Here is a 27,802-nt window from a genome sequence, read left to right as displayed (position 1 = left end):
CCATTAAAATGAGTGGCCCGAAAAAAAGAAGTGAGTGCCGAATGTTAAAAAAGAGTGGCCAATTTGGCTCGACGTACGCGACGTGACGTTCATCCACATCAACATCAACCCGTCACAGATCAAGGTAAACGGACCAACACCTCGGATCTCTCCTAAGAATTGCCACAACAAATTTTACTCCAGACTATGACGCACTAGCAAAAAAGGGAAACCAACAACACTGTTCCCACTGAAAATGAACGGGAGGCTCTCAAGTTTATTGTAAAAAAATGCATTTTGAATATGATTTGTACACATAGCAGGGATTGAAACTAGCGACCATTCTCATTTTCAAACAATGCAGGATGCTCAAGGACATTGATGCACCACCTATTTGCGACTAATCTTAACCTGTAAAGTTCTTAAGGCTTACTTTAAGGAGGTGTTTCCCGTTTCCTCACCTCTGTTACCAGGTGTTTGCGAGTTAAAACTCTGCTCTGATTTTCAGATACCCCTCACCGTGTTGCTGTTTTGATTACTTTATTTGGATGTATGCTTTCACCGATTCTTCAAGATGATATATTTGGTCAGAATGTTTGCCGTTTGATGTGATCTCATAAGATAAACATCTTTCATTAATCTGACCTGCAGGCACTGAAGTGATGGAGATTGTTATTCATAATAACAGTGTCGTATTTTATGAGAATCACTGATAGCAGTTTTTTAGTGAATTATTATTTTTTTAATGCTGTTAATAAATGCATTTGTTTTCAAAAAAATTGTTTGGAATATCCATGCTTTACTACCTACTAAAGGCCAAGATTTTTTATGCAATCACCTTTACAGGTCGCTTATATGACTTCACACAACGCCTACGTCCATCTGCTCCTGGTCCGGCCCTCCGGTCCAAATTTAGAACCCAGTTCGGCCCGCGAGTCAAAAAGTTTGCCCACCCCTGCTCTAGGCACAAGGGCCAGATCTGGCCAACCACACTATTTTGTGTGACCCGCAATAGCAACTCATGTCTCAAAGTCCTTGACCCTTGCTAATATCTCTACCAAGGCTGAATTGTCATATGAAATCAATAATTTTGAAATGTTGCATTTTTGTTACCCTTTTAGCAGTAACTTGAAGAATAATTCAACACACCATTAGTTTTGATTTCTGGTTTCAAAACTGGTAAGCCATCAATTTGTTGTGTAGTACGATGAGATTCCCAAACATTTATTCGGTTTCACCGTCACAACTGCCCAATCAGGGAAGCCACAACTCCAAATTGGCTCACAAGTGGCTCAAGAATTTGTCACCTAGCTCTAGTCTAACTCCCTTTATTTTCCTCAACTGGAAACCAGCAGTAGGTGCTCGTGGCACTGTGCATTAAGGCTGCCATCTAGCGGTATATTTTGTGACGTACAGATAATTTGTAAAGGGAAAAGATACCGTACCGAAGGTTGAAAGCGGAGCAGACAAGTAAAGAGTGAACGTGACGTCAAGTCAAATCAAGTCAAATCAAGTCAAATCAAGTCAAGTCAAGTCAAGTCAAGTCAAGACAAGTCAAGTTTATTTATATAGCCCTAAATTACAGGCAAGTCTCAAAGGGCTTCACATGTACATAAAAATCTATACCTTTTCTTTTTAAATGAATGCTTCCAATGCTGCTTTTAATCGCTGTGTGTTGGTTATTTGAAACTCAGTTTAATGGTAAATTAAGTTAAGTTGTCACTCTCGAATCACCATTTTTAATATTGAGTGATGGACATTCGCGCTGAAGACTGACGTAGGTCACGAAGGATATGTCATAGCAAGTAAACAAATTTGATTTGCTGATTTATTTTGAGCCAAGCTGATTTGCAGTGAAGGGCTACCAGGCTCACCAGACCCACCAGGTTTGCCAGGCTAACTTCAAACAATCATGACAGATCAAACATTTTAATGTGTTTTTAAGATCAATTGAAAAACAAAATTTGGTGTGAACTTATCCATGGGGGCATTGATTAGTACGATGTTTTGTTTTTTCATTTTGTCTCATCTGTTAAGTTCTTTGGTGTCCTGAAAGGCACTATATAAAGCTATTTATTATTATTATTATTATTATTATTATTATTATTATTATTATTATTATTATTATTATTATTATTATTATTATTATTATTATTATTATTATTATTATTATTATTATTATTATTATTATTATTATTATTATTACCTACTTGGTTGTAGTTAGAAAGCATTTGAGTTATTTTTGGGCCTTCGCCTGGGCTGCGAAGTCATTGAAGTGAGACCTCGAACCGGCCGACTGAGGAATCGATCTCTGCTGATGTCGTGTCGGTCGACGTCAGTGGGCGGGGCGTAGTTAGTGGCAGACAGCGGACGCACGCGCGCACGCAATTCATGGGCACCCGGCACTAGCCAAGCGAGTCCAGCTGCCGCGAGACACTTTGTGATTCACCTGCCATGTAAGTGTCAGCTTGGGCGTTGTTTTTGCTGAAATATACTGGCTGGTGCGTTTTGTGCGCGGAAAGCAGCCGCAGATCGCTGCTGTTCGCTCCCGTGAGCAGTTCTGACTTATCAGGCAGGACTCGACATCCTAACGGGACTGTCAACCTGCTGACAGCGTCAAGACGCACGCGACGCGCTTTCTGTCCGTTTGCACGACTGACACGCTGTTTGCTTTCTGGTTGACCTTTTTTTTTTACGCGTGGAGCTGTTGGCGGGATGATACAGAGGTTCAGATACAATTTTTCTTTTTTTAGGCGTGTGCTTTCGTAAGAGTTTGCATCTCACGTGTGTTCACTAGACTGTCAGACGTGTCATATAACATGCATGTCATGTACACACTTTGACGAAATTGTTAATACCGCGCTGTTAATGAAAGAAAAATGTTATTAAATGTTATTAAGACGAATAGAAAAAAAAATTGAAATAAGATTACCAATTAATGAAACATAATGAGAATTACATTTTAATTCATATATTAAAAATTCAAAGTAACTCATGAAACGGGCCTGGACAAAAATTATGCTTCATCTAGAAAATATTGTAAATAATTTTACTCGTGTGTGTGTCCTCTGATTTGCATCACAGGTGCCTTCAAACTTGTAAGCTTATTTAAAAGTAGTAGTTGGTGGTCACAATGCTGTTTTGTGTATTATACGGAACATGGACAACACAATGCAAAGCGAGAGAGTTATAAATTGTAGACAAGCATTAAAGATAAAAGCTACAAGCTGCTTGGTGTTCCTGTGACTGCAACTGCACATTTAACACACACCTGTAAGATTCCTAAGACTGGAGTGAACCTTCATGACGTGGAGAAAAATTAATAACAAATTGAAGAGACGGTTAATAGGACCAATAACAAAAAAGCTCAGAACAACCTCCATAAAAAGTGTAAAGGTCAACTCCAAGGTCAAGGTACATCACTGTCTGATTGCACCATCCATCCTTGTTCAACTAAAAGACTTCACGGGAAATGGCGGGAATAAATCCTTTTCAAAAACTTGACACGCCAAAAATCTTCCAAAAGAATGTCCAATGGAAAGACGAAACAAACATGGAAGGCACATCTTCTCTATAGTCACAGATGAAATTAACAATTATATTAGACCCAATTCAACACAAATCAAATTACAACTGCAAATAACCAATATTTTTATCATAAATTAAATAATAAATTAAATATACTCACTTACTTGTCACACATGGATTTTGACACCTAGTTGCATTTCAAAAATTGTTTACCCTCCTCTGATTTGGTGTTGCCCGCTCCAGCTTGAGCTTCACATGCAGTTGTGGAGGACATGACAAGATGAACAACTTGCTTGCCTTTCACATGCTCCGCGTGATTGGCTGGAAAGGCAACGAGCGTAGAAGTGAAGCCAAGCTCATCTTTCTCTGTGGATATTTTTAGAACGTCAGAGAGGTATTGCCGCTGGTCACACTTTGATTCAATGTCAATCTGGACCCAGTTGGCCATCTACATCGCTTATCTGATTACTTGATAAGCGGCTCTTTAATTGTCAGAAATGTAGCGGAACCTCAAATGTGACCTGTCAGCCTCTGATTTGTTTATAGACTTGTCCATTTGGAAAATAAGGGGAAGTTATATATCGCCGGTCACGTTGAACCGTTTTTCTGTTCATATTTGAGATGCTCAGATTTGGCCGAGAAGAAACAATCAACTCATTTGCTCTGTGACTGCGTGTCAGTTTTGGTTGACATGGCATAATTCTATTGCAAATATAAATGCCAAAATGATGATCCAGTGTATCCAATGTACACCACACCGACTGTCATTCTGTAGTTGGATTGCAATTCTCATTCCAATTTTAGACTGCTCGCAGTCGTGCTCTTTTCTTGCTGGAGCTGCATTGTCTCCTGTATGAGCGACTCCCACACTTCCCCAACGAAGGTGAAATTCCTTTCTAAAAGCTGTGGTTTCTCTTAGCAACAAGCTGCCCGTTTCCCTCGGTTCCATACCCGCTTTGAGGAAAGGGGCGCAATAAGGTAGTGGACATCATCACAATCATTTGTGCTGGAAGCTGGAGACATACACACTTGAAATAAATACCATCCTGGTTTGCATAAGCTTAGCTAGAAGAAGTCATCTCCGTCCATCCACAAAGAGGTGTCATCTGGCGTCTCCGTACATATTATACTTTTAGATGAACAATGTTATTTTTTCACGTTTAGTCTCAAAATAACACTTGCACATGTGTCATGCACATTTAAAGTCAAAATTTCAAAACATAATTGAAAGATAGCATCAAATGTATGGATATAAAGTAAGTGATTGGAGTACCTCCTCTCCTCTTAACGTGAAATGAAATACTTAATAAGAGCGCCCCCGCTCCAACTTTCTTTTCGCCTGACTTGGCAGCGAGATCTGCTGAGTGGCTACCAGTAAGCAGAGCTGCAGTGGTTTCTCCCATTAGCATTAGCTTCTGGGAAGAGGCACATAACGAGATGTTGGGAAACGTCGGGGACGGACGGAGTGATGTGTCTGCCTTACGTACCACGTGAAAGCATCAAAACGTTCGTGGAGAAGTGTAATTTGGATGCTTGGTGTCGAAGTGCGGCCTTCGTGAGTGTTTAGGTGTTTAGAATTGAGGCTGTTTTTGCGCAAATAGCCGCACGCCTTGTAACAACAGCTCGCCTCCAACCTAGTCGTCATAGTAACAGAATCCTTTTCTGATATATCACATTGCAGAATATCATTCATTTTCATTCGAATGTCGATCAATATTTGTATTTTGATGAGGTTGGGGGTTTCGATGAGGAGCCCTGTGGGACTCTTTTGTGATTAAGGGCAAAACAAATCAACTTGTCTTGTCATTCAGTGCAAACATTGCTTTTGTTCAAGCGCACACCCACTTGCTGAAATCAAGCTCCCTTTCCGATCCTTCCGTAACACACGTGCTGTTGTTGTGAGAATCGTCAATCCATCTTGACTTTGCTCCTCATGCACACGACAGCGTAGGAGTGCGTTTGTGTGTGAGTCGGTTGTGTTGCTGGAAAGCTGAGCGTTACAGTTTGTCAGCTGGGCCTCCCAGAGTTGCTGCTTGCACAATAGGACATTGTGCCCGCTTCTGTCCGCCGCGAACTACCTTCCATTCAGCCATTCAGTCACACGCACTCTCAGCCAGCCGGCTGAACCTGACACGGCCGGGTGGAGGCACACGCAGGACTGCCGCCGTCCAAGCCGCCGACGCCCCTCTGTCGCCCCCTGTCCCTTTTCTTTCCCATACAAAGAGCAAGCTGCATTTCTTATCACACTTTTTGCAGCATGATGAAGTTATCTGCTCCGCTCTCTCAACCGATAACCGACTGCCTCCCAGAGACAGCACATACGCATAAAAATGAAAAACACTCACACCCACACAGACAGACACACACACACGGAGTACAATAACAATTGTTCATGTTTCCTGTCAGTCCTGTCCCAACACATCTGCTGAATGAGATAAGTTTTTGTTAGTTCACGCAAGGCCACGCAGTTTATCATCAACTGGCGGCCGGCGTGCCAAATCCGTCTCGCCGAATTGTCCAGTCCGGCCCGCAATTGGATTTATGAGGAGCACAGAGAAAGTATCATGTGGTCCACACTAAAGCAAGTGCCTGACTCAGCAAGGTTAGACATGCCTTCAGTTTTGTAATGAAATGGAAAAAGATAGTATATGAACAATAGACATCAAATAATAATGGTATTTCCAAATTTGATTTTTATTTCATTTTTAGTTTAGGGTCTGGCCCCCAAGCTGACTGTCTGGTCAATTTCTTTGCACGAATCTGTGTTTATGGCTCTCGCCGGCTTTTTGCAGTGTGCATCCTCTGTTTTGCACTTTGTTGCAAATTATTGCAGTTGATCATGGCGTCTGCTTCTGCCTCAAAGCAACATAAGTGGGTATTTAGGAAGGAAGCATTATTTCATGGACGGATACAAACAGAAACAAATCGATCCCCTTTAAATCCATAAAATGTGATTTGGGACCCTTCTGCGCATTCGCACCATCGACCTCGCTCATAGACAATAACATTGACGGTCGCAACACGTAGTTAATATGTGTGTGTCTGTGTGTGCAGATGGGTATGAGCCAACTCGACATGTTTCCAAAGGGGCCATTGTCTGTGTCATTGTTTGACATTCACCTTTCGACTGCGATACATTTGCTGACTGGCCGAGGCCGCTGACCCCGGTTGTCACCAACTGCTGATAATCGCTGTCATGCGGCGGCGGCACAACGCTCTACGCGGAACGAAACTCTCAAGTATTGTATTGTGAATTGAAGGAAAGTTGGAAGGAAAGTATCCTGTTTTGAAGGTGTGGCAATGACTGCATTGTGCGGGTATTAAAGCGGATTCTGTGTGACGGTCAGGCTTTGTCATCCAAAATAGGATTTAGTTGGAATATAAAAGCATTAGCAATCAAGGAAAAAAAATCCAGTCCTGTGCTTGGATCAGCTCGGAGAGACATGAAAGGAAGCTCAAGCAAGCTGTGCTTCTCAACAGTGTCCACTTGTTTTTTGCAGCAGTGTCAGTCAGTGATGCTGCGAGGAGGGCGGGGACGGACGCCTGCACGGTTGTGAGGTGATCGCTCTCCCACCAATACGGACGGACAAGACGGCTTTGATTTGAACTCATAGCTTGTTTTAGCGACAATGTTGGGGCTCTGTTGGCACTATTTGATCAGTTTGAGCCTCATGAGAAAGCCCAAATGTCACAGCAGGATACTTAATGAGCTTCTGGTCGAACACAATGTTGTTTCTTCATCTCGGTTACTGGACAGTGACGGTCTACTGATTACATGAAGAACAGGTGGTTGGAGTATTTTGTGTATTTGAGCATCTCGAGGTCAGTGACTTTTTGAATTCAAGTAAATGATTCACTTTATTTTCTGTCCTTTATGTGTCTGCTTTCTCTCAGATGATCCACAAGAGTGAATCCTTCCAGGTTGTGAGCTTGTGACACTTGGACTGATGGTAAGTCCGTTTCAATTTATTTTATTTTTTTACTTATTTTGCCTCATTTATCATTGCTCTGCTGTTTTATGACTTGTCATTTGCTCATAAGACAAAGGCCTTTCTTGGTGTTAAACACACCACACTGTGTCGACCAACAGGAAGTTGAATGACCCCCCCCCCCCCCCACCTTTTCAGATTTTTATTTGACTCAATTCTTAAAGTGAGTGTCTGTCTCTGAATGCAAACAACAGTCACTCATGAATGTATCTTCTATTTTTTTCTGTAGTTTCATCAGGCGGCCTCTCCCGCATCGCCTCCGAGGACTCCTCGGGGTCCCGCTCACCTGACCTCGACGGAGCCGCCGGCCTCGTGGATCCCTGCGCAGCCAGCCGGGGCTGCGGCCCCGCAGGCGTGATGAGGCGCGGCACCAGCCTGCAGAGCCGGCGCAGCAAGGGATCCGGCAGCGGAGACCGCGACCCACTCTTAAAAGGCAGCCCACGGGCCCCACATCGGCGCTACACTCACGATCCGCAACGGCACGTCAGTCGCCCGCGCTCCTCCTCTTCCGCCACCGATACGGCCCCCAGTAGCCCGGCCCCTGGATGCACAGGGGCCGAAGCGGTGCTGTCGTCAGGCTACCAGTCAACAGATGAGACGGACCGGGTGAGTGACTCATCAATACTGTCGTTCTGAAACTCGAGCTTTTGCTTCCTCTCTCATTGAGTTGGAAGTGTGCAGTATTGATGAAGTGCTGTCGGTCATGCTGGGTTGCCACCACATTTACACAGGTTGCCATAGAAACTTGTTGCTCTTTGAAGGGATCTAGTAAATGTGCAGATTGTGACGTAACAAGCGCTGAAGCGTTTGGAAAGTACCGTGTGTGGTGTGCAGCCACACGGCAAAAACAACACATGGGATTGGAAATCTCGCAAAACCTCCCGAGATTAATCGTGAATTCAGAGTAAACAAACATGGTGGACAAAGAAGCGGCAGTTTTTGGTTTGTATTTAGCAGAGTTTGGATTCCCCACCATTCCTCCTCGTCACTTTGCTCTCTGATTGGCTACATGGCCATGTCACCCGACTGTGTGCTCGATTGCACAGCGCACACGCCCCAGAACAATCCAACATGTTGAATATCTAGAACAGTCTGAGCAGACCACGTGCACTCGGCAGGATTATCTGCTGATATTATTTTTGGAGCCATTACGAAGATTGTGGCTGACCTACCCTGGGACATTCGGGGCTAAAATCGGGCCACTAATCCTGCCATGTGAACCGGGCTTCAATGACCTATTACGATGTCGATATTATTATTCTGAAAAAATACATACGTCATAGTATGACTGCTGATATTTTCTCACTTTTGTCTTATCACCATTTTGTTTAGCTCTAATGTACACTGTGATCCCTGGTGTTTTTGTCTTGCCATTAAGAACAGAATGTGGAAATGATTCATCTTTCTGTAAAAGAGTCACTAGTACATTTGGAAAGTCTCAGCTACATTTGACACAATTTAGATGGGTAGATCATTCACAAAATTAGCTGGAAAATATTTTAAGCGAAATAATGCATCAATTTTATTTTTAGAAATGTTATAATAATTTTCCATTTCCAATTTCCCTGACCCTCTGCAATACCGCTACGACCCACTAGAGGGCCGCGGACCACCGGTCATCTCATGCTCTCTACGTGACAGTGAGACGAACCAACCACCAGAGGGCGGTGTTCAAACAGTAAAGTTAGGAAGGTGGTTTATGGGGTGGTAGCTTTAGTGACTGACACCACTAGTATCCTGTCTTATGAGAATGTTTGTAAACAATATTATTAAAATATTATTATTATTATTATTATTATTACATAGTTCTTGTTATGCTGACGTCTGTGAGGCGTTACGTTGAAAAGATCTGGTTTAAGCAAGCTGGACTGCAGTAATGGACCGAGAGCAAGCGGCAGTTTTTTTGGGCTTCCTCACTCTCTTGATGGCTGCCCATTCATCTTCAATCTCCTACTTGTGCACCGTCACTCTGTGCACATCAACACGTCAACAGTCATCCGAGTGGTTACCCTAAAACATGCAGTATGCAGCCTGCAACTAGCCCCTGATATGGTTACCATAGCAACAGAGAAGGTGACTCCCCGAGGTGTTTTGACCAAGGGTTGCCATTTGCAGATGTGTCAAAAGGGTGAAGGTTGCCATCAAGGCTGCACTGTCCTTGTCTTTCTTTTTTAATACTTCCTCCCTCATTCTCTCCTTTCCGCTGGCCTTTTTCTCCTTTGTGATCCCCCCCCCCCCCCTCCGCGTCACATCAGGGACATATTACAGGCAGTCAGTCAACTGTTCCCTCCTCCTCCCCTCCTCTTCTTTCCTCTCCTCCTCTCACAGGCAGGAAGCAGGAGGCAACCATGCCTCCTCCGAGATAAGTCAGGACGCCGGCCGGCTTTGTGTATGACAGCTGTCTTGTCATTGCTGCTGCATTAGTGTATGTGTGTGTGCGTGTGTAACTCAAGTGTCAAATATTCTGCGGGTCGGTGTGTGTGTGACAAAGCATTTGTGCACGCGCGTGTGTGTTTGGGAGTGATTGGGCAGCTCTGCCCTTTTCCCCGCTTGCCCTCCCTCATCTTTTTCATCCGTCCATCTCGCTCTCTTCAAGTGTTTGCACAGCAGGCACATGCAGTGTAGTCGTGAAATGTGTGAAGATGGATAGCTGGAGAGGAAGGCAGCGGATGTTCCTTCAATGTGTGTGTGTGTGTTACCTATGGATTGAGCAGCGTCAGGCAGTTTATGTTTGGAGGTAGATGAGGGCAAAGGAGCAAAGCGGAGGGTTGAACCGTGTCTTGAGGGAAGATGGTGCAGCACTTCAGTCTTCATGGAAATTCCAAGGTAAGATTGTGTTTCTTCTCACGTGCCTTCTCGTACACTCTGGACAGAAAGCAAAGTTGACTTTGGGAATGCTCGCCAGTGAATAGCGTGAGTCATGGGGAAATTGAAACTAGCAAGCTGTGAACTTCAAACCTATTTCATATGCTAATCTGCAGCGCCACTTCATTTCTCCTCCGCTATGAATAGATTGTGACCCAGCATGTCTTCCGCTTGATTTGTCAGGGACAAATTCATCTGTCTTGAGCAGTGGAGGAATCGTTTAGAGGACCAATAAGTCGAAACACTTTTCACCATAGTGATGTCATGTCATGCTTAGAAATACATCATGATTGTTTTTCATGGAACTCAATCAAGTTAATTGCAAGCTTTGTGTTGGAAGGGAGGCCATGTTCAAGTTGATTGCCGAGCAGTCCATTCACGTGCCTGGATGATGTCAACAGTGAGTCGCTTGCGGTCGGGCGTCCTTTATGTTGTTATTTCGGGCCTGCAGCTGGTTCCTACTCCCACAGTTTGCGTGTGGGAACATTAGCGTGGGCATGCACGCGTGCATATCAAGAGTGTTTTCACAGCCGTTCCGGCATTTTGGGTCACCGAGGATGTTATGCACAACTTTGGCCCGCATGTCGCCGTCCCTGCTGATTCCCAAACAAGGGTGCCATGAGATCATCAGGGGTGCTGCCTGCATTTGAAAATCGTATTCATTGATTCCAAGATCTTTGTTCATCTATCTATGCCAGCGACATATGATGACAGGCAGAAGAATGACATTTTTATCAACGCGTAGCACTTCATCATTTACTTGAACGTCATTATAGGTGCATTTTATGTGATGAGTTTGTTTCACTCCAATTTGTTTGTATTTGAATCCAATAAAGGGATTCTGAGGTGAATTCGAGGAAAGCGACAGACAGACAGACAGACGGGTAACCTCGCATGACTGCCACTCCCTGCTCACGCTGTCTTGTTTGAGTCGAGCTAATGAATTATGAATGAGGCTCTGGATTCAGTGAGCTCCGCTATGCTCTACTGACCCACATAGGACACACATCCATGCAAATGTGTTGTCAAACCCGAGGGAATCTCAGCATATTTCTCTCCCCTAAAAAGCATCGAAACATACTGTGTGTCAGAGTGAGAAACGACATATTTCCTTATGTGTCATGCACAGACAGGTTTGCCGTGGTATATTCTCCATTTTACTCATCTTCTTCTCCCCGAACTAACTTTTGTTGGTTAGTCAGAAGTTTGATCATGAAGGTGGTGTTATGTGGACAGAGTTCCATTAAAAGACATGAGATATTTTGTGCAGTAGCGCCCCTTAGTGGAGTAAAAATGTAAACGTGTACTAATACTCTAGTTTCCCACCATTTTTGCTATTTTACCACACCACCAAACACAATCATCACCAAAAGCTTGAATACTGAAATCATGATGATCTCGTCTCAGTTTACTGTTTACGTCCAAAGGTGTAAAGTTCCCTGAACACAAAGTTGAGAAATTGGTAGGAAGCCATGAATGAATGGCAGCAAGTTTATGATACCTTCCGCCACCTAGTGGTCGTGCCTGTCCTTGGCATAGATAGTGTATAAATAAATGTATTTGTAATTTAGGTGACTTCCCTGGTTATTTTATTAATATTATCATGACTGTGTACTGGTTGCAAGAACTCACATGGAGCGAGAAATGCGATAAAGTGAACGGGAATGCTTGAGCAGCTGCTTCCTGCTAAGTGACACTGAGTTTCATTTCTGTGTCACTAATTACGCACTCAAGTTTCAATACAAGCAAAGTAACAGTATCAATCGAGCTTGAAATGGATTAATTGGATCAGTAGTTCTAATTTTGCATGAAAAAAAGGCAAAAGTGAGCCTGTGTGTTTCACTGTCTCTATGGTGGTTTGAGTTTAATGGTGAATTAACATTTGAATTGGATGAAAGTTGAAAAAAAAAGAGAAAGACCATCTCATTAATTGTTGGATAGTCAGAGCAGGTGAAATAAACAAAAAAAAGTACATTGCTAAGCAACTTTCTATTCACACAATGTCATTTTGTTATGAAATGGACCGCTTCTGGGCAGCAGTGTGGCTCAGACTTCCCAAACAGCACTGAGGCCTGAATGAGGAATTCGGAAGAGAGCCTGGATTCATGCGGATGAGAATGGGGCCACTCCAAATGATCAGTCAGGGCAAAAAAAAAAAAAGCGGCATTGATTGTTCTAGATTATTCAGCGTCCTCATCCTGCCTAGAAAATGACGCGCCACTGCGGGTATCCTGGCCCGGACCGACTTTGCATTTTGGGCCAGTGCCCTTTTGCTTTCACCATTACATAACCACAATGAACTGAGTATAAATAAATTGTGCTCAACCAAATACAACATTTGTTCACTTCATTTTACGTTCCTATTTCTGCTTGCCCCACAAAAATGCACCAAATGAAAGTTTATAAAGCACAAAGACGCTTCATAAAATGGCAGAGAAAAATTGCTGATCAGACGAAAATATGAAAAAAAACTTCCAATCTGTTTGTTTTGGCTGTGATTTCATCATGAAAGTGTGACTGCTGCATCAAAATAGATCTCAGTTGAACAGCCTGGCCCATCCATTCCACAATGGTGACCACGTGTTAGATTTAACACTAATCTGATTGGTGAAATTCCATTATTTTGCATTTTCTAAACATTTTGTGCTCGGCTGTGACAGATTGGTCAATGACATCGTTGATCGGCTCCGTGAAATAAGATGCAGCAGTGTTTCCTTACACACATTAACCCATGGCGAGGCGCCCCAAAATGAATTTTGGCTGTCACTTATATATAGGCCAGAAGTTCTCTCGTGCCCAAAATGACTCTTGATCTTAAACTGTCTTCGGCACACCTACACAGTAGAGCAGCATAGTTTGTCGGAATGTTCCTATGTGTGACTCCACGTTCTTAACTGGTTTCAACCGATAAGTGTGCCAAAGGATGCCATAGGTTAAACAAGACCTTAGCAAATGGAAAGGTCGCAGCGATATAATGGCCTAGCTAAACTCACTTATGTAATTATGTGTGCCAAAGAGGCCTAAATCTAACAATCCCCTCGTTTGAGTGACCTTTGGGGTCAACTTGTATGATCTTTGGTAAAATCTCTACCAATATTGTCCAATTGTCATGAGTAAGACATGATAATATTGAGTTGTTGTTTTTTTTACCCTTTTTACAGTAACATGAACAATAATTGAACAAACTCTCATCCTTGACTTCTGATTTTAAAACTACTATTCCATCAATTTGTTCCATTATTCCGTCAGACTGGAGCTGTGCACGAATAATTGATAATATGTTCACTTTGTTCGATTGGGCATGTCAAATTAATAATTTAATTATAATGTATGGCCTCTGATCAGATGACATAATGTCACCGGAAGCGGCGTTTTATTCACAAGGTATCTGTTAGCGTGAGTTAGAAACAGAACCCATGTGGAGTTGCAGTTCATGCATTTTAAAAGAAAATGTGTATGGAGACCATGGCCATGTTCTAATCGGGCCTTTGACAGAGACCATCACAGGACTCTCACAAGGCTCTGTCTGAAACGTACACGGGCTTTACTTTTCCCGTGTCTGCATTTAAATAAGTGATAACTACAAATCCAGATAACATGAGCCCCAAAACGGAGCCATGTGGAACGCCACAAGATTTGCTCTGGCTAGAAGAGTTAGGTGTAGAAGAACTTCATTGGCCTCTATGGACAAGACACAGTTGTGGGATAGAGATAGATTGAATAACATGCAATATAACAGCCTAAAGTTCAACTCCTCAGTGAGTCATTCGGTGAGATAATCCGGCCAGTTCTCAATTGGCCACTTACATACGTCATAAAATAATGTCCATCTGTCTATCTGTGCAACTTGGTCTGGAGTCGGACAACAGATTACTGCCAAATACCGTCCCATCCTTCATCTAAATCTGTGGTGAATTTCATCTGTCAGTATTTTGTGTTTTCTAGCTGATTGGCCCACTTGGGGAAGTTGTCATTGTGCAGCAGAGCCCTATGCAGTTCGGAGTATGTTATGAACCTGTAGAGCACAGAAAGAAGGTCTGAGTCACCCTCAAGTATTCCTCGATGGACAGGAACGGCTGGAGAGCCCGTCACCCCCACAAAACAGTGTCGCCGGGCGGAGGGTGCAGAATGATTGGAATTCAGCTGCCTCTGAAAGAAACCTGAAAGTCAAAAGCCCACAGTTGAGTTCCCCTAAGTCATGGGTGTCAAACCCTAGGCTTGAGGGCCAGATACAGCCCACCACATCCTTTTATGTGGGCTGCGAAAATTGCAAATGATCTCCACTTTTAAAAAAGGAGAGATATTGCTAGCATATTTTTTATCTTTTCAAAATATTTGAACATTTTTTCCATTTGTTTCAGATTTGAAAAGTAGTTAGTCATCAATTTGTTGTGTAGTCGATACTGTATGTAATATGAGGCATTCATACATTTGTTTGGGTTGACAGTCTCAATAAGAAAACTATGATGACGATGCGACCCGCAACAAAAATGAATTTGACACCCCTGCCCTAAGTGATGAGTAATTCCTCACAGTTGCAGCTGTGCCTAGAGGCGCTCCAGGATTTTATTTATGTCCACGTGCCGTCCATCAATGTAATGCAGCCATGCCGCGTCATGTGCCCAAGATGGATTTCCCGCTTGGAAATATATATACACAATGGTTTGTGATTTTGTGTTGCAATGTCAAGACTTATGGTCCTGGGGATCAATGACCTACACACTTGCACATTCTCCATGTGAGTGAGGCTAGTTCTTATGTAAGTAGCCTTTTCCCTAAATCCTTCCCGCACTCCCGATTTGCGCCCGCCACCTCATTAAAGCCTGCATTCATTCTCTGCACGTCCCCCACCTCCTTTGGAGCAGGCTGGTGTCATCCATGTGCTGATTTTTTTTCTTGAAATCAATCTCTCTGCATCAAGACCACAAAGTTTTAGCCCACATTGTTAGTTCAAAGGTCATGGGAATGTCAGTAATTCGCAATGATGGCTATTTGTGATGGTGGCCCAGTCAAAACGCGTTTTACAAAGCAGATCGATTGTACGAATTCACTCGTATTTGTTCGGATGGTGACTTTAGAATGTTGACTCCGTCACCCTTAAGAGGTTTTGAATGGATGCCTCACATGATTTTATGAAGTGGGATCTGCAGTTTTCTCTGCATCTTTGCATGGGTTTGATCTGTCTGACCAAACTTTTGTCTTCCATACCCCCAATGTGGGTAAATTTCAGTTCTGGCAGTTGGTCAGGAGAAAACCCCCGGCTGGCCGGGGGTCAGCGGTAGCTGGTTCATTAGCGCGAGATCACTCGGTAAACTTATTGGCTGTGACAATCTAGTGTTGAGATCATTGAAAAGGAGGCCACTTCTTCCACGTAATTGGGCCTGGAACAGCCAAGCAAATAAAAGCCCCCCCCCCCCCCCCCCCCCGCATGAAGCTTTTCTCAACGACTCTATGCTCCCTCACTCACTCCGTCGAGCTCTCAGCAACAGCTCCCCGTGGACTTCTTTTTTCGCCTGATGCATGCTGCTGCGCTCCTCTCACATTCGATCTTTTCATCCAATGTTTCACCTCATCCGGCTTTGGAAGACTTCATCTTATTAAGCAGCAAGGTATCCATAGCGGAAACGGTTTGCTCTTCTCTCCTTTGACGGCAATGCTAGCTGTCTGGAGTTAAAGCTCCAATGTTTGTTCTAATTAAAATTGAACACGTGTGGGGCAGTTTCAGCTCTCTGAGTTCAAATCATGGATTATAGGATTCTATACTTTCTGGATATTTTGTTAGTAAAAATCCCCAAGGCACGCTCGCCCATTTTCTGCAGTCAAGAGAAGTCTTTGCCCAGTGGGCTTTTGAGTCAAGTGAGCAATGAAGTGGATCCATCCCGAGTGAGTGATGAGTGGTCAATGCCCAGAGTTGCGATCTTGACCTCCACGCCAACTGTTGTCCTTCCCAAAGGAAAACAAACACCAGTCTAATCCCCACATGTGCGTATGTGTCTTCTCGCCATGGAGGTCATCTTCAATCTGGTAACTGCTGACACCTCACCGCCTCCGACACCTACCACCGTGAGTCACCCTTTTGTTCATCATCATCATCATCCACTTTAAGGATGTAAAATCATTCTTCATCTCAGTCATGTTAAACACATTGTCAAGAGCTTCGAATAAGTTGTACAAAATACAATCGTGTGTGTGTGAGTGAAATACCCCTTTTCCAGCATCGCACGGGGTTATGTAAGTTTCCATATCTAATGAATGGGCTTCATTGTTAGCTCTTTGAACCCCTTAAAGCAGAAAGAAATGCGGATTTTCTTTTTAAAGATGTTTTTCTGATGTGACTTGTTTGAGCACAGCCTTAATTGGTTGTGTGGGAACTAAAACCATGTGCATAAAATCAGAGAATAAATGTGACATGGCTTGGCAACATGTATTTTATTTCATTTTAATTTAATTATAATTTTAATTTATAAATGAAAGAAAAACTTGGGGTCCAATAGATCATTCTTCATTTCAGTCATGTTAAACACATTGTGGAGAGCTTCTAATAAGTTGTACAAAATACTATCGTGTGTGTGTGTGTGTGCATGTGTGTGTGTGTGTGTTTATATAGGTCTCTTTCCATATCACCTCTCCCATCATTTGAAAGTGGCGTGCTATGAATGACACAATGTATTATGCAAGTTTGTAACTCTCTATAGTGATAGCGCCGATAGAGCCAAAGAGTCGGACTACGTTGTCCCTCTCAGCTTGAGGAAAGGCCGAGTGAAGTCTGAGTTATTCCAACCAGCTTTACTGGGATCGCAGGCTTTTGCGCAACCTGACCCAAAAGCAAGTGGACCCAGTTTGGCTCGCCATGGGGCAAGGGAAAGAATCTATTTAGTCTCTTTATTGTTTTTGTCTGAGGGATCAACTCGTGTCCCCATGCCTCGAATTCCGAGCCCACAAACTCACGGAAAGCACCTGAATGACTGACATGACGTCACTGACTGACGTAATGAGTGGAGCTGATGGTGCCAGTGTGTTTTGGTCACCGGGCCTTTCTTATCTCTGCGTCTTGTACCTCGATCTCCAGCTCTTCAGCTCAAAGGCTTTAACTGACTCGTCCTTTGCCCTTCTTATCTGTAGGATAACGTCCATCAGATGGCATACATTGCAAAACCTGAACTGGGGGGAAAAAGTCATGAAAATAGTAAGGGAAAGTATGGAAATGAGGAATGTATGATTCCTCAATTACGCTAGTGGAACAAGAGAGTAAGACAACAAGTCAAAACGTAGCTTGCATAAAAAAAAAACCCTCAAATGTCTTGAAAGTTTAGATCTTATTGTGCTATTTATTCTTAATCATAACAATCATACATTTGTGTGTCCCCAAATGTATTTTAAAAATGTCTTGACTTTTTTTCTAGCACATAAATTGTTTGTGATATTTTAATGTTTCTTTTTAAGTTTGACCGATAAAATCTAAAAGCAATATGGATTTTACCATGTGTTGTAATTTATAGCTATAACAAGACCCCCAAAAAATCCTGAACCTAACCCTTAATTTTTAATATATCGTTTTCATACAAGCAAACATGTTTGTTTGTTTATTTATTTATTTATTTATTTATTTATTTATTTATTTATTTATTTATTTATTTATTTATTTATTTATTTATTTACTTATTTATTTATTTATTTATTTGTTTGTTTGTTTAACTATTTGCCTTTTTCATACAAGTAAACATGCTTGTTTATTTATGTATGTACCGTATTTTCCGGCCTATAAGGCGCACCGGACTATAAGGCGCACCTTCAATGAATGGCCCATTTTAAAACTTTATCCTTATATAAGGCGCACCGGACTATAAGGCGCACCATTAATGCATCATGTCAGATTTTTAATCCAAATCAAATCATTCTCCATTTTATCTTTTTTATTTCAACTTCAGACAGAACAAATTACTTTATAATCATAAAATAATGATCCATAGTCTTTTTGAGTCATGATTCATAGTCTTCAGCGGGCCACTTATGATTGATTTCATGACACAATGCTTTGGGCCAGTTTAAATTTAGGAATTTGGTCCATATATAAGGCGCACCGGACTATAAGGCGCACTGTTGGTTTTTGAGAAAATTTCAGGTTTTTAGGTGCGCCTTATAGGGCGGAAAATACGGTATTTATTTATTGATTGATTTATTTAACTATTTGCCTTTTTACTTATTTAATATTTGATTATTCATTTATTGTGATACCTGAAACAAATCAAGTCAGATTCTGAATCAGTGCTAAATAGAATAAAACTAGAAAAGTTTCTTTGCATCTCTGAATAATTACAATTATTTCGAATTTGTTGACCAGTGGAATGACATGCGTGCGTGCACACGCACACACACACATTCACACACACGGTCTTGTCATCCACTTGGTATTAATACTACGTTGTTTCTCGCCATGAGGAGAGCAGGTGTTGCAATAAGGTGTCACTTGTGGGTCGTGTGCTGCGTCGGCCTTGTGGGCTATTTTTGCTCCCTGATTCATGACGTTGTTTTGGCTGCTCGTCAAGAAGCTGCCGTGCTTGCAAAGTGTTTCTTAAACGTTTTTTTTCTTTTTTAACAGTATGAAGTAATTTGCGTGCTATATATTACCAATGAATAGTCAAATCTGGTATGCAACTCTCAAAGAAAGTACCTAAATCTTACATGTGTAATCTGTCTGACTGGTTTTTCTTGTCTGCCAGTATTTTTTTTTCCATTGGCTGGCACATGACAGTGTCAAGAGAACCTCTAACTGAATTCTACCGGATGTCTCTTTACAATTTAGAAATTTATCTAAAGAATCAATTGAACCAGTTGTGTTTTGAATAGATGGAAGGCGTCTTTGAGGCGTTGATGATTGAGAAAAATGAAAGAAAGAAGAGTAAATGAGGCAATTGTGGTGGAACAGGAAGTGGTCGTGACTACTAAGGGAAACCTGAAAGGGACTAAAGAACGTGATTTTTACTTTTTTTTTTACTCTTAATAGACTGTGAAGATCTTGTTAAGACTTGAACTTTGATTTCTTAAACGTCTCTGTTTCTCTCGACTTTTACTATGAGGACATTTGTGTGTTCGTGTGTGTCGTTTGATAATATCGTTGATACATTCGATTGCATCCCGTCAAAGGAGTTGATTACATGAGATTCCCAAAGTAAGGAGCCGCTCACAGCAAGTCAAAAGTCACTCAATTTTATTTCTTATAATGGCCTTATTAATACACTGGGATAGCCCACCTGAGCCATCATATCGGTGAAGGAAATCAAAGTGGATACAAGACATGAAAGTCATCAAAGAAACATAAAACATCAAAAGGAAATCAAAGAAAAAGATAAAGAAACATACAAGACATCAAAGAGAAATCAAAGACATCAGAGTGTCAAGGAAGTTACAGTTTGACGCTGCCACAGTGTTCTCCTAACCCTGAACACCATCACTTTAGGCGCAAAAAAAAAAAGATTTTAATTACTATTTTAATAATTATTTTAAAAATTGACCCAAACCATTATATAAAGGCGCAATCTCCTCGGTCGTTCTTGATTAGCAGGATGACGTCATAGTCCAGGCTGTATGGGAGGGGCCTTAAGAGATGAAAGAGGTTGTGGGCGGGGCCTTAAGAGATGAAAGAGGTTGTGGGCGGGGCCTTAAGAATTGAAAGAGGTTGTGGGCGGGGCCTTAAGAGATGACAGAGGCGGTGCCACTATCTGTGACAGCACTCGGTTTGAGGTCACAACTTTCACAGCAACCGGCGCGGACGGAGGTCCGCCGGTTTAGTGCCGCACACAAACTGACAACACAGACAAAGAAGAAAGAAGTGTCAGTATAAAGACTGACAGACGCTGACGCCACGGCTTTGTAACCGTCTCGGTGTGGATAGATGAAAGCAAACCTTCGTTTTTGGCCAAAATGCACTGGGAAAAGTTCCTGCGAATGGGCAACGGAAAGGTGAGCGTTGATTTTCTTAACTCACTTGCAAAAAAAAAGCTTATTGGAGTGTTTGCGTGTCAAGTGCCACTTGACTTGATGCGGAGGATTATCAATTTGCTGTGCCCATTTAGAGCACAAAGTTAGAAAAGACAGACGTTGGTCCGAAAATGAATTATTTACTCAACTGTGTCAGTGACGCAACCATTAAATTAACTGCGTTTATTGAGATAATATTTCTCCACCTGTTGCTATTCCTAAATCTGAAACCAAAATAGCGGGTTCCAGTGAGCACATCAGCTTTGTGTTCAATTTAACCGCCGCGATTCCACAGTTGGAAAAGTCCTATGATGAGTCATTGTACAAAACCATTATAACTGTCAGTGTTTCAGTTACGAACCTATTTGTAACCTAAAGCATTTATAAACAGTGGTCATTTTTCCCCATTGACAGAAAGGAAAATGCATTTAATCAATTTCAGCCCCAAAACTCATCTTTTAGGAGAAAAGGAATGAGCACTGTAGCCCCTCTATAGAAAATTGTTTTCTAATTTAATATTGGGAAGTTCTGATCCATTTTTAATTATCTTTTAATTGATTACATCTCTCCATGCAAACTTGTCTCTCCTTTAGTCAAAGAAATATTCACAAAGTTGAATCTCTCATTCTCATTCAAAAGATTAATTTCCTTTTCTATTGCACGCAATCACCGGTGAGAAATTCTCATTTGTCAGTCTGATAAATATACGATAACAACAGAGTGCCCTAGCTTTCTGCCACAAGCTTTCTGCCTCTTGGCGTGGAGGGATGTAATGAGTTTTCAGTTTATATTCATGCGATTTGAGTGTTGCCAACGATGGTTACGTAGCACAAGAAAAAAAATTGTTTGTAAAAAGGAGTGTTCTGTAACCCAAGGTTCCAGGGTTTGCTTTGTTTCTTAGAAATTTGCTCTTGAATTTCTGCAAGTTTCCCTCTGAGTTTCTTCTTTTGGCTTCTTTCATTTCTCTGCAAAGTTTGAAACGGAAAAAAAAAAAAGTCTTGCGACGATTGCCCGCAAGTGGCCTTCTTAACTTCTCACTTTTCAGATGACTTTTAGCAGAAAAGCAGAACCTCCTTCTTAATCTGTCAGCAAAAAAAAAAAAAAACACCTCACGATGCCACACATACTATTTATTCTTCTCAAAGTCATCGTTAGCTTCAAGTGACTATCACGCTCACTTCCTGTGTCGTGGTTGCAGGTCGAGCGGTCGGATGTGAGCGGGTTGAGCCAAACTCCACCTGCTGTCGACTCTTCGGACGATGCGACTCTGGATCCTCAGCGCACCAAGCAGGCCATCTCCCAGCTGCAGCAGAAGATCCTCAAACTCACAGAACAGATTAAGATTGAGCAGACAGCCCGTGACGACAATGTTGCCGAGTACCTCAAACTGGCAAACAATGCGGACAAACAGCAAAGCACGCGCATTAAGCAGGTAGCTTTCCAATTTAAGGCCAATTCAGACATTTCATTCTTTAAAAATCACTTCACCTCTATAGTTCATTTTAGTCCTCTACTTTTTTGTGGATTGTGTATTTAAAATAAATTTGCGGTCGCCGGCAGGTTTTTGAGAAAAAGAACCAGAAGTCAGCGCAGAGCATCCAGCAGCTGCAAAGGAAACTGGATCACTACCACCGCAGGCTGCGGGAAGCGGAGCACAACGGAATCCCCCGGCAACCCAAGGACGTTCTTCGGGACATGCAGCAAGGCTTGAAGGATGTGGGCGCCAAAGTGACGGGCTTCAGCGAGGGTGTGGTGGACAGCGTCAAAGGAGGCTTGTCCAGCTTCTCCCATGCCACGCACTCGGCCGCTGGGGCCGTCGTCTCCAAGCCGCGCGAGATCGCCTCGCTGATCCGGAACAAGTTCGGCAGCGCAGACAACATCTCGTCATTCAAAGACTCGCTGGACGAGCCCTCGGGGGAAGAAGGCGTCGCCGCGGCTCGTTCGCTGGGCACCGCCGGTCATCACTTCCAATCCAGTCCCAAGTACGGCAGCGAGGACGACTGCTCGAGCGCCACCTCCGGCTCGGCCGGGGCCAACAGCACGGCGGGGGCGCCCGGCGGCCCCCCCAGCTCCAAGGGAAATATGCTGGAGAGGGCTCACGCCTCTGGCGTGGACATGCTGCTGCAGGAGGTCCAGGAGCTGAGGGAGAGCCAGGCCAGGCTGGAGGAGACTCTGGATGGCTTGAAGAGTCACTATCAGCGGGACTACACACTCCTCACGCAGGCGTTGCACGAGGAACGCTTCAGGTGAGCGTCTTTCTACGTTCAAGAGCGGTCGCGTAACTTCCTAGTTTGGTGAAAAACCTCCAATCTTCAGAAAATATTAGATTACCCTAAAAAGTCCCTGTTTGACACACATGCAGTGTAGTTGGCATACTATGCTGCTGCCTTTCGTATGTGTGGCTTGGCTTTGATTCCCAGCCATTGCCGGTCCTGAGCCTGGAGGTTGAGAGAAAAAAAAAAAGTGAGGTGTTTTGCTTCAGGATGGATGTACAACACAAAGTGTGCAAGTGATGGGTCACAAATTTGAAACGCCCTACATGCTTTGTAGAACTTTGACTCATTTAGTTCCTCTTTAAATCTGCGACCAATCTAGTTTGTATACTTTGTGCCATTTTGTATAGTGGAAGTAAGGTGGCGTGAGTGCATCATACACACACTTCTTTTGTCTCTCTGTTGCGACATTTCAAGCCATCATGCCACAGAAATGACAACCAAACACGTCTTTCGCTCCACTTTGACGAGCGGTTCCGTAAACCGTATGAATTCTTCACCTTTTCGTCAATGAGGATCAATCAACAAGTTTTTTTTTGTCTACAGAACAATTATGGTTGTACATTTTTTTAAAAATACATTTTAACACAATAGTTAACCTTCAAACTGTCCCACTATCATGACCAATGTTAGGATAGGCCAAAGTGGTCATCAAAAGGTATTATTCTGATTTTCTTTTTTTTTAAGCTCATCAGCATTCAGCATTGCTTAAGGAAACCAAAACTCAATATGTACTGTGCTTAAGTTCACTGTCAATTTTACCTAAATAAATGTTTGAAAACTGTTCGTTCAATGTTAAACACAACTGACCTGTGCTCAACAAAAGTAATGGTTTGCAAAAAATAGGCCACGCCACCGTGACATTAAACATTTTGGAAGGCATTAATCACCACTGGGTGGCGCTACTAGTGTAATGCATGTCCCAATTTGTGGTCTCCTCACTGTTATTGGCTCCACTGACCAAAAGAAGCCCTGCTTTACATGTTTGTCTTTGCTACTGTTGCCTCATGGTGCGTTTTGTCACCGTGGCACTCTGATTGGACGATTAGATCAGCAGATCGGTTAGCGCGGCCTAATCTTGTCAACACTTGAGTTAGGCGCCTTCTGTGTCCATTTCTACTGTGTTTCTTTTTCTTCTTTAAGCTTGTTACTTACATGCACGTGTGTGTGCGTGCGTTCAGGTGTGAACGCTTGGAGGAGCAGCTGAATGACCTGACAGAACTTCACCAGAATGAGATCTTGAACCTGAAACAGGAGCTGGCCAGCTTGGAGGAGAAGATCGCCTACCAGTCGTACGAGAGGGCGCGAGACAGTCAGGTTGGTTCCCGTCTATCATTTTGACGCAAAACAATGATATGAAGGTGTGTTGTCATCGGCACCCTGAGGCATACGTGGACAAGGCGTCACGTTTCATCTGTTCAAAGAATGAGAGTGTGTGGCGCTCATGCACGTGCATGTTGACACTCTAAACAGGAAGACGAAACCAACAATGCTGTCATCCTCCCAGTCTGTCTGTTTAGTCACAACACAAGCCTTCTATTTGGAGGTGACTTCTGTTTCTGTTGCGCCTTTCCTCGCCAGTAGGGGGTGGTCACGATCCGTCTACGAGAACTGTCAATAGTTTTCTACTCCAATGGTGGGAAGTCACTCGTGGAAAGCTTTCTCAGCTGCTTGAGTTGTCTGACAACTTTTTCAAGCCTACAGTGAAAAAAAAAAAAGTCTTTCATTCGCATCTGTTGCACATGATTGAATTGTGGTGATCATGCGGTGATCATTTTTGAGGAATGGCATTAGTTTATTACATTTTAATCATGTGCAACCGCGCTAGATGATCAAATTAAGGACATTCTTTTAAGAGTGCGCTCATTATTGTCCCTAATAAACCGACACGACATAAAAAAAAAAAAATTGAACTCGAGGGAGGGCAAGTCAACTGCAATTGAGATCTGCGTTGATTGAGTTGGTGGGCTTTTATGGGGCTGTACTTCTGTACTTGACTTCCAAAGAAATGTAAGCACTAGGGAATTTTTAGTGACCTGTTGTTAAATGTCTTTCGGCAGGAGGCGCTGGAGGCGTGTCAGACGCGAATTTCCAAGATGGAGCTCCAGCAGCAGCAGCAGCAGGCGGTGCAGTTGGAGGGGCTGGAAAACGCCACGGCCAGGACGCTCCTAGGCAAACTGATCAACGTGCTGCTGGCCCTGATGGCCGTCCTCCTGGTCTTTGTGTCCACCGTGGCCAACTGCGTGGTGCCTCTGATGAAGACGCGCTCGCGCTCGTTTTCCACCCTCCTGCTGGTTATCCTCACGGCCTTCCTGTGGAGAAACTGGGACGCGCTCTCCGGTTACATGCAACAAGCCCTGCGGCCCCCGGGATGACCGCCGCCACGCGTTTAATTGGGTATGTGTCACGGCAGGTGACGAAAGCAAATAGCTAGCGTCGCACGCCGGCTTTGACAAGAGAGCCGCGTGGACGCCTTTGGACTCGCTGAAAGTTGAGACGGGCTCATTTGGGAAGCGGCTCGGGGTCGACTTGGAGACGAAGAACCTCAGTTCACAAAGGACTGAACTGTTTACATTTTCTTTCTTTCAGATCAACTCTTGTGTTGATTTCCCTTCACATAACTGCATTGTACTGTTTCTTAATTCTAGATTTTAACAAACACTCTTTGTGATTAACCTCATTTTATTCAGTTCCATGTAGCAGGGTTCAGGAGGAGGGTTTTAGTCATCTCACCTCAAACAAACGTGGTGAAAACGCCGCGATTGGGCAACTCCAACCAAAACCTCAAACCTCATTTTGCTGCGATGAAATGCGGAACCTTGGAGAGTAGCCACGACTAAAGACTTTTTTTCCTCTTCTTCACCATTTTTTAATTGCAAACTTGATGTGGGTTTTAGTTTTCTTTAGAAGTGAAGCTGTTTATGAATTCAAATTTCAAGTGGGTATGAGCCGCACTTAAGGAGCAATGCCGGCTGGGATGGGCTGCACGCCATGTGAAACAGCTCCTGAACAACATCTGGTCATTGTCGAACCTCGGCTGCGTTTGCAGTGTGTGCCTGTGAAATGAAGACAAATGGCATGTGAGTCAGATGTGTTGTTCAATACATAAGAAAAGTCCATTGTCTCAGTAAAAGCAATTTCATGTTCAAATTGGATCGCTCGTGCCAGGCTGACCTGAGCCCATTGGCGCTTATCTGGCTCCATCTCAGATATGCCGGGAGGCTGCTGCTGCTGCTTTGTATCCGCAGTGCGCGCCGTTTCCACTGTCAGTCCTGTTAAATCTGCCCATTTTGGAGCGTGTCCTTTTCATCACGCACTCTCCTGCTTCTTATCTCTATGCTCGTCGTGCTTTATCTTAAGGCGAAGTCACCCTGCGTTGCCAAAGCTGACTCAGGCCAGGCCTGCCTGACAGGAAAACCAGCGGGTCTGTTGTGAACGGCAACATTTTATTTGATGGTGATGACGCTATTTGAAAAGGCGGGCGGGGCGGTTTTAACATTTGGACTACGTATGTGAAGTATTTTGTAATATTTGCCTGCCTTTTTTGGTCCTGTCACTGAAACGTCAAGCTGAGCTAGCACTCTAAAGCGGATGAACACGCTGGCACTTTAACACTCAACTCGATATAGTACAGCTCCGGCCGATGGTTTGTCGAGAAAACCTCATAAGGAGGGCACTCAGGTCGGGATCGCATGATGGAAAACCCCTATCTCGATTCCAAAAGTTTCCGTTAGGGCGAGTTGTGAGTGAGCCGTTTGACCTTGGCTTGACCTTGACGTTGGTTTACATGATAAACTACTCCTGTGCCTTCTGATATGCTTTTCCAAGTGTGAAGTCAATAAAAATGCATTCCTGGCTAACTGATGTGCTTTTGTTTTTCTTGATTTCGCTTCTGTCCATAATCAAATCCTGTTGTTTGTCCCAGCAGGGAAAAACATTGTCATCATGTGGCCACAAGATGGCGCTGTTGAACCTTTATCGTGCCCGGTAGATCCGGGCGTGGAACGTTGTGGGCAGTCTGGATAGATGTAAGCGCGCTCATCTGGGAGAGGGAGATGAGGCTGGTGTCTGGTTATCACGAAGGAAACAGGTTGGCGTGCAAAGGCCGTTTTGTCTCGCTGTGCTCTCCAGGTGATCCCTGCACGACCCCACCCACGCTAGGCCGTCAGCAGCGTGCGCGGGAGCCTGTGTGCTTTCTGTGTTCCACACGGCGTGTGCTGAAACGATTTGCGTCAACTGTGGGGATTAACATTCATTTTAAGAAAAATATGTGCTCCAATTGAAAAACTATTTCCATTCTAATGTGCGAGGACATGAACACTTCATGATGAAACTAAAACCAGAAAATCTTGAGTGGGAGCACTTGTGTTCTACTTGAACATTTATGAGTGTAGAGTAGACCGAGTAAGAGGAAAAAATAACAAGTATCAACAAGTGGAAAGGTGTCCTCATCTGCTTGCACTTTCACGGCCTCTTACGGTGACCGAACACTCGGATGTGCGCAAATCATCCGAAAGGTGCTCAAGCGGTGCGAGGGGATGGTGACCTCATGACCTGCCATTAACCTCAAGATGAGCGGAACCGGTCAGACCGACGAGTGGGCCATCTTCTGTGGCAGGGCACATGGCACATGCACAACTACTTAATGTGAGGATTAATTTATTTTATAGCCCAGAGCATGGCATCATTTCGAACTGGGATGGGATGGAAAATTGAGTCAGAAAAGCTCCAGGACTAGTGTCACAAATGATTTATTTGTTTTTTCTTCACCATCTGCAAAACAGGTCCCCCTGATCACCCACTTGAGCTTGCAAAGGCAAGAAATAAATGAGTCAAGTCGGTGTTTGGTACCTGGTGATCGGACGTGTTCGTTGTCACGGTGAAGAAGTCACCAGTTGTCCAACTCTTGCATCTTCTCGCGTGCTAACCCAAGCAGCCGTCGCTTGACGTTTGGCCCCCTGTGAAGGTGAAAACTAGTGTTTGTAAATTTGGTTTGAAATCCGTCTTTTGTGACAGGGATCCTGCAACTTTTCAGACACGCGTCGTATGATTTAACGGTGCACTTTTTTTTTCTCTACTGTAATGTGCCTTTACTCGGAGAAGGAGGGATTCGGCTCACATTTGCGCTTGCTCCTCTCGGAGGCGCACACGCAGGGGGCAGAGAGAGGGACAGAGGAGGCAGCTTGCAAA

The 27,802-nt window shown here is 43.5% G+C and overlaps 1 protein-coding gene and 1 long non-coding RNA gene across 4 annotated transcripts; one reads left to right on the top strand and one right to left on the bottom strand.

Annotated features, from left to right (window-relative positions):
• Positions 1 to 2,336: 2,336 nt before the first annotated feature.
• Positions 2,337 to 26,472, top strand: LOC133169763 (transmembrane and coiled-coil domains protein 1-like). Of its 3 annotated transcripts, XM_061302244.1 has the most exons (7): positions 2,337 to 2,435; positions 7,402 to 7,457; positions 7,726 to 8,102; positions 21,538 to 21,771; positions 21,900 to 22,585; positions 23,794 to 23,929; positions 24,673 to 26,472. In XM_061302244.1, the coding sequence occupies exons 3-7, from the start codon at positions 7,854 to 7,856 to the stop codon at positions 24,985 to 24,987; spliced, it is 1,620 nt and encodes a 539-aa protein (XP_061158228.1). In that variant the 5' UTR covers positions 2,337 to 2,435; positions 7,402 to 7,457; positions 7,726 to 7,853; the 3' UTR covers positions 24,988 to 26,472. The 3 variants fall into 3 exon arrangements, with proteins under 3 accessions (XP_061158228.1, XP_061158246.1, XP_061158237.1); XM_061302262.1 differs by lacking the exons at positions 2,337 to 2,435; positions 7,402 to 7,457; positions 7,726 to 8,102 and adding an exon at positions 9,317 to 10,322; XM_061302253.1 differs by lacking the exons at positions 2,337 to 2,435; positions 7,402 to 7,457; positions 7,726 to 8,102 and adding an exon at positions 20,043 to 20,321.
• LOC133169883 (uncharacterized) lies at positions 25,421 to 27,712 on the bottom strand. Its single transcript, XR_009718474.1, has 2 exons — positions 27,464 to 27,712; positions 25,421 to 25,668 (listed from the first exon to the last, which is right to left on the bottom strand). It is a non-coding gene; the product is annotated as an uncharacterized LOC133169883 (long non-coding RNA).
• Positions 27,713 to 27,802: the final 90 nt, after the last annotated feature.

Source organism: Syngnathus typhle, linkage group LG2, assembly GCF_033458585.1.
Source record: "Syngnathus typhle isolate RoL2023-S1 ecotype Sweden linkage group LG2, RoL_Styp_1.0, whole genome shotgun sequence".
NCBI classification, from domain to species: domain Eukaryota; kingdom Metazoa; phylum Chordata; class Actinopteri; order Syngnathiformes; family Syngnathidae; genus Syngnathus; species Syngnathus typhle.
This window is presented reverse-complemented; position numbering and strand designations above follow the sequence as displayed.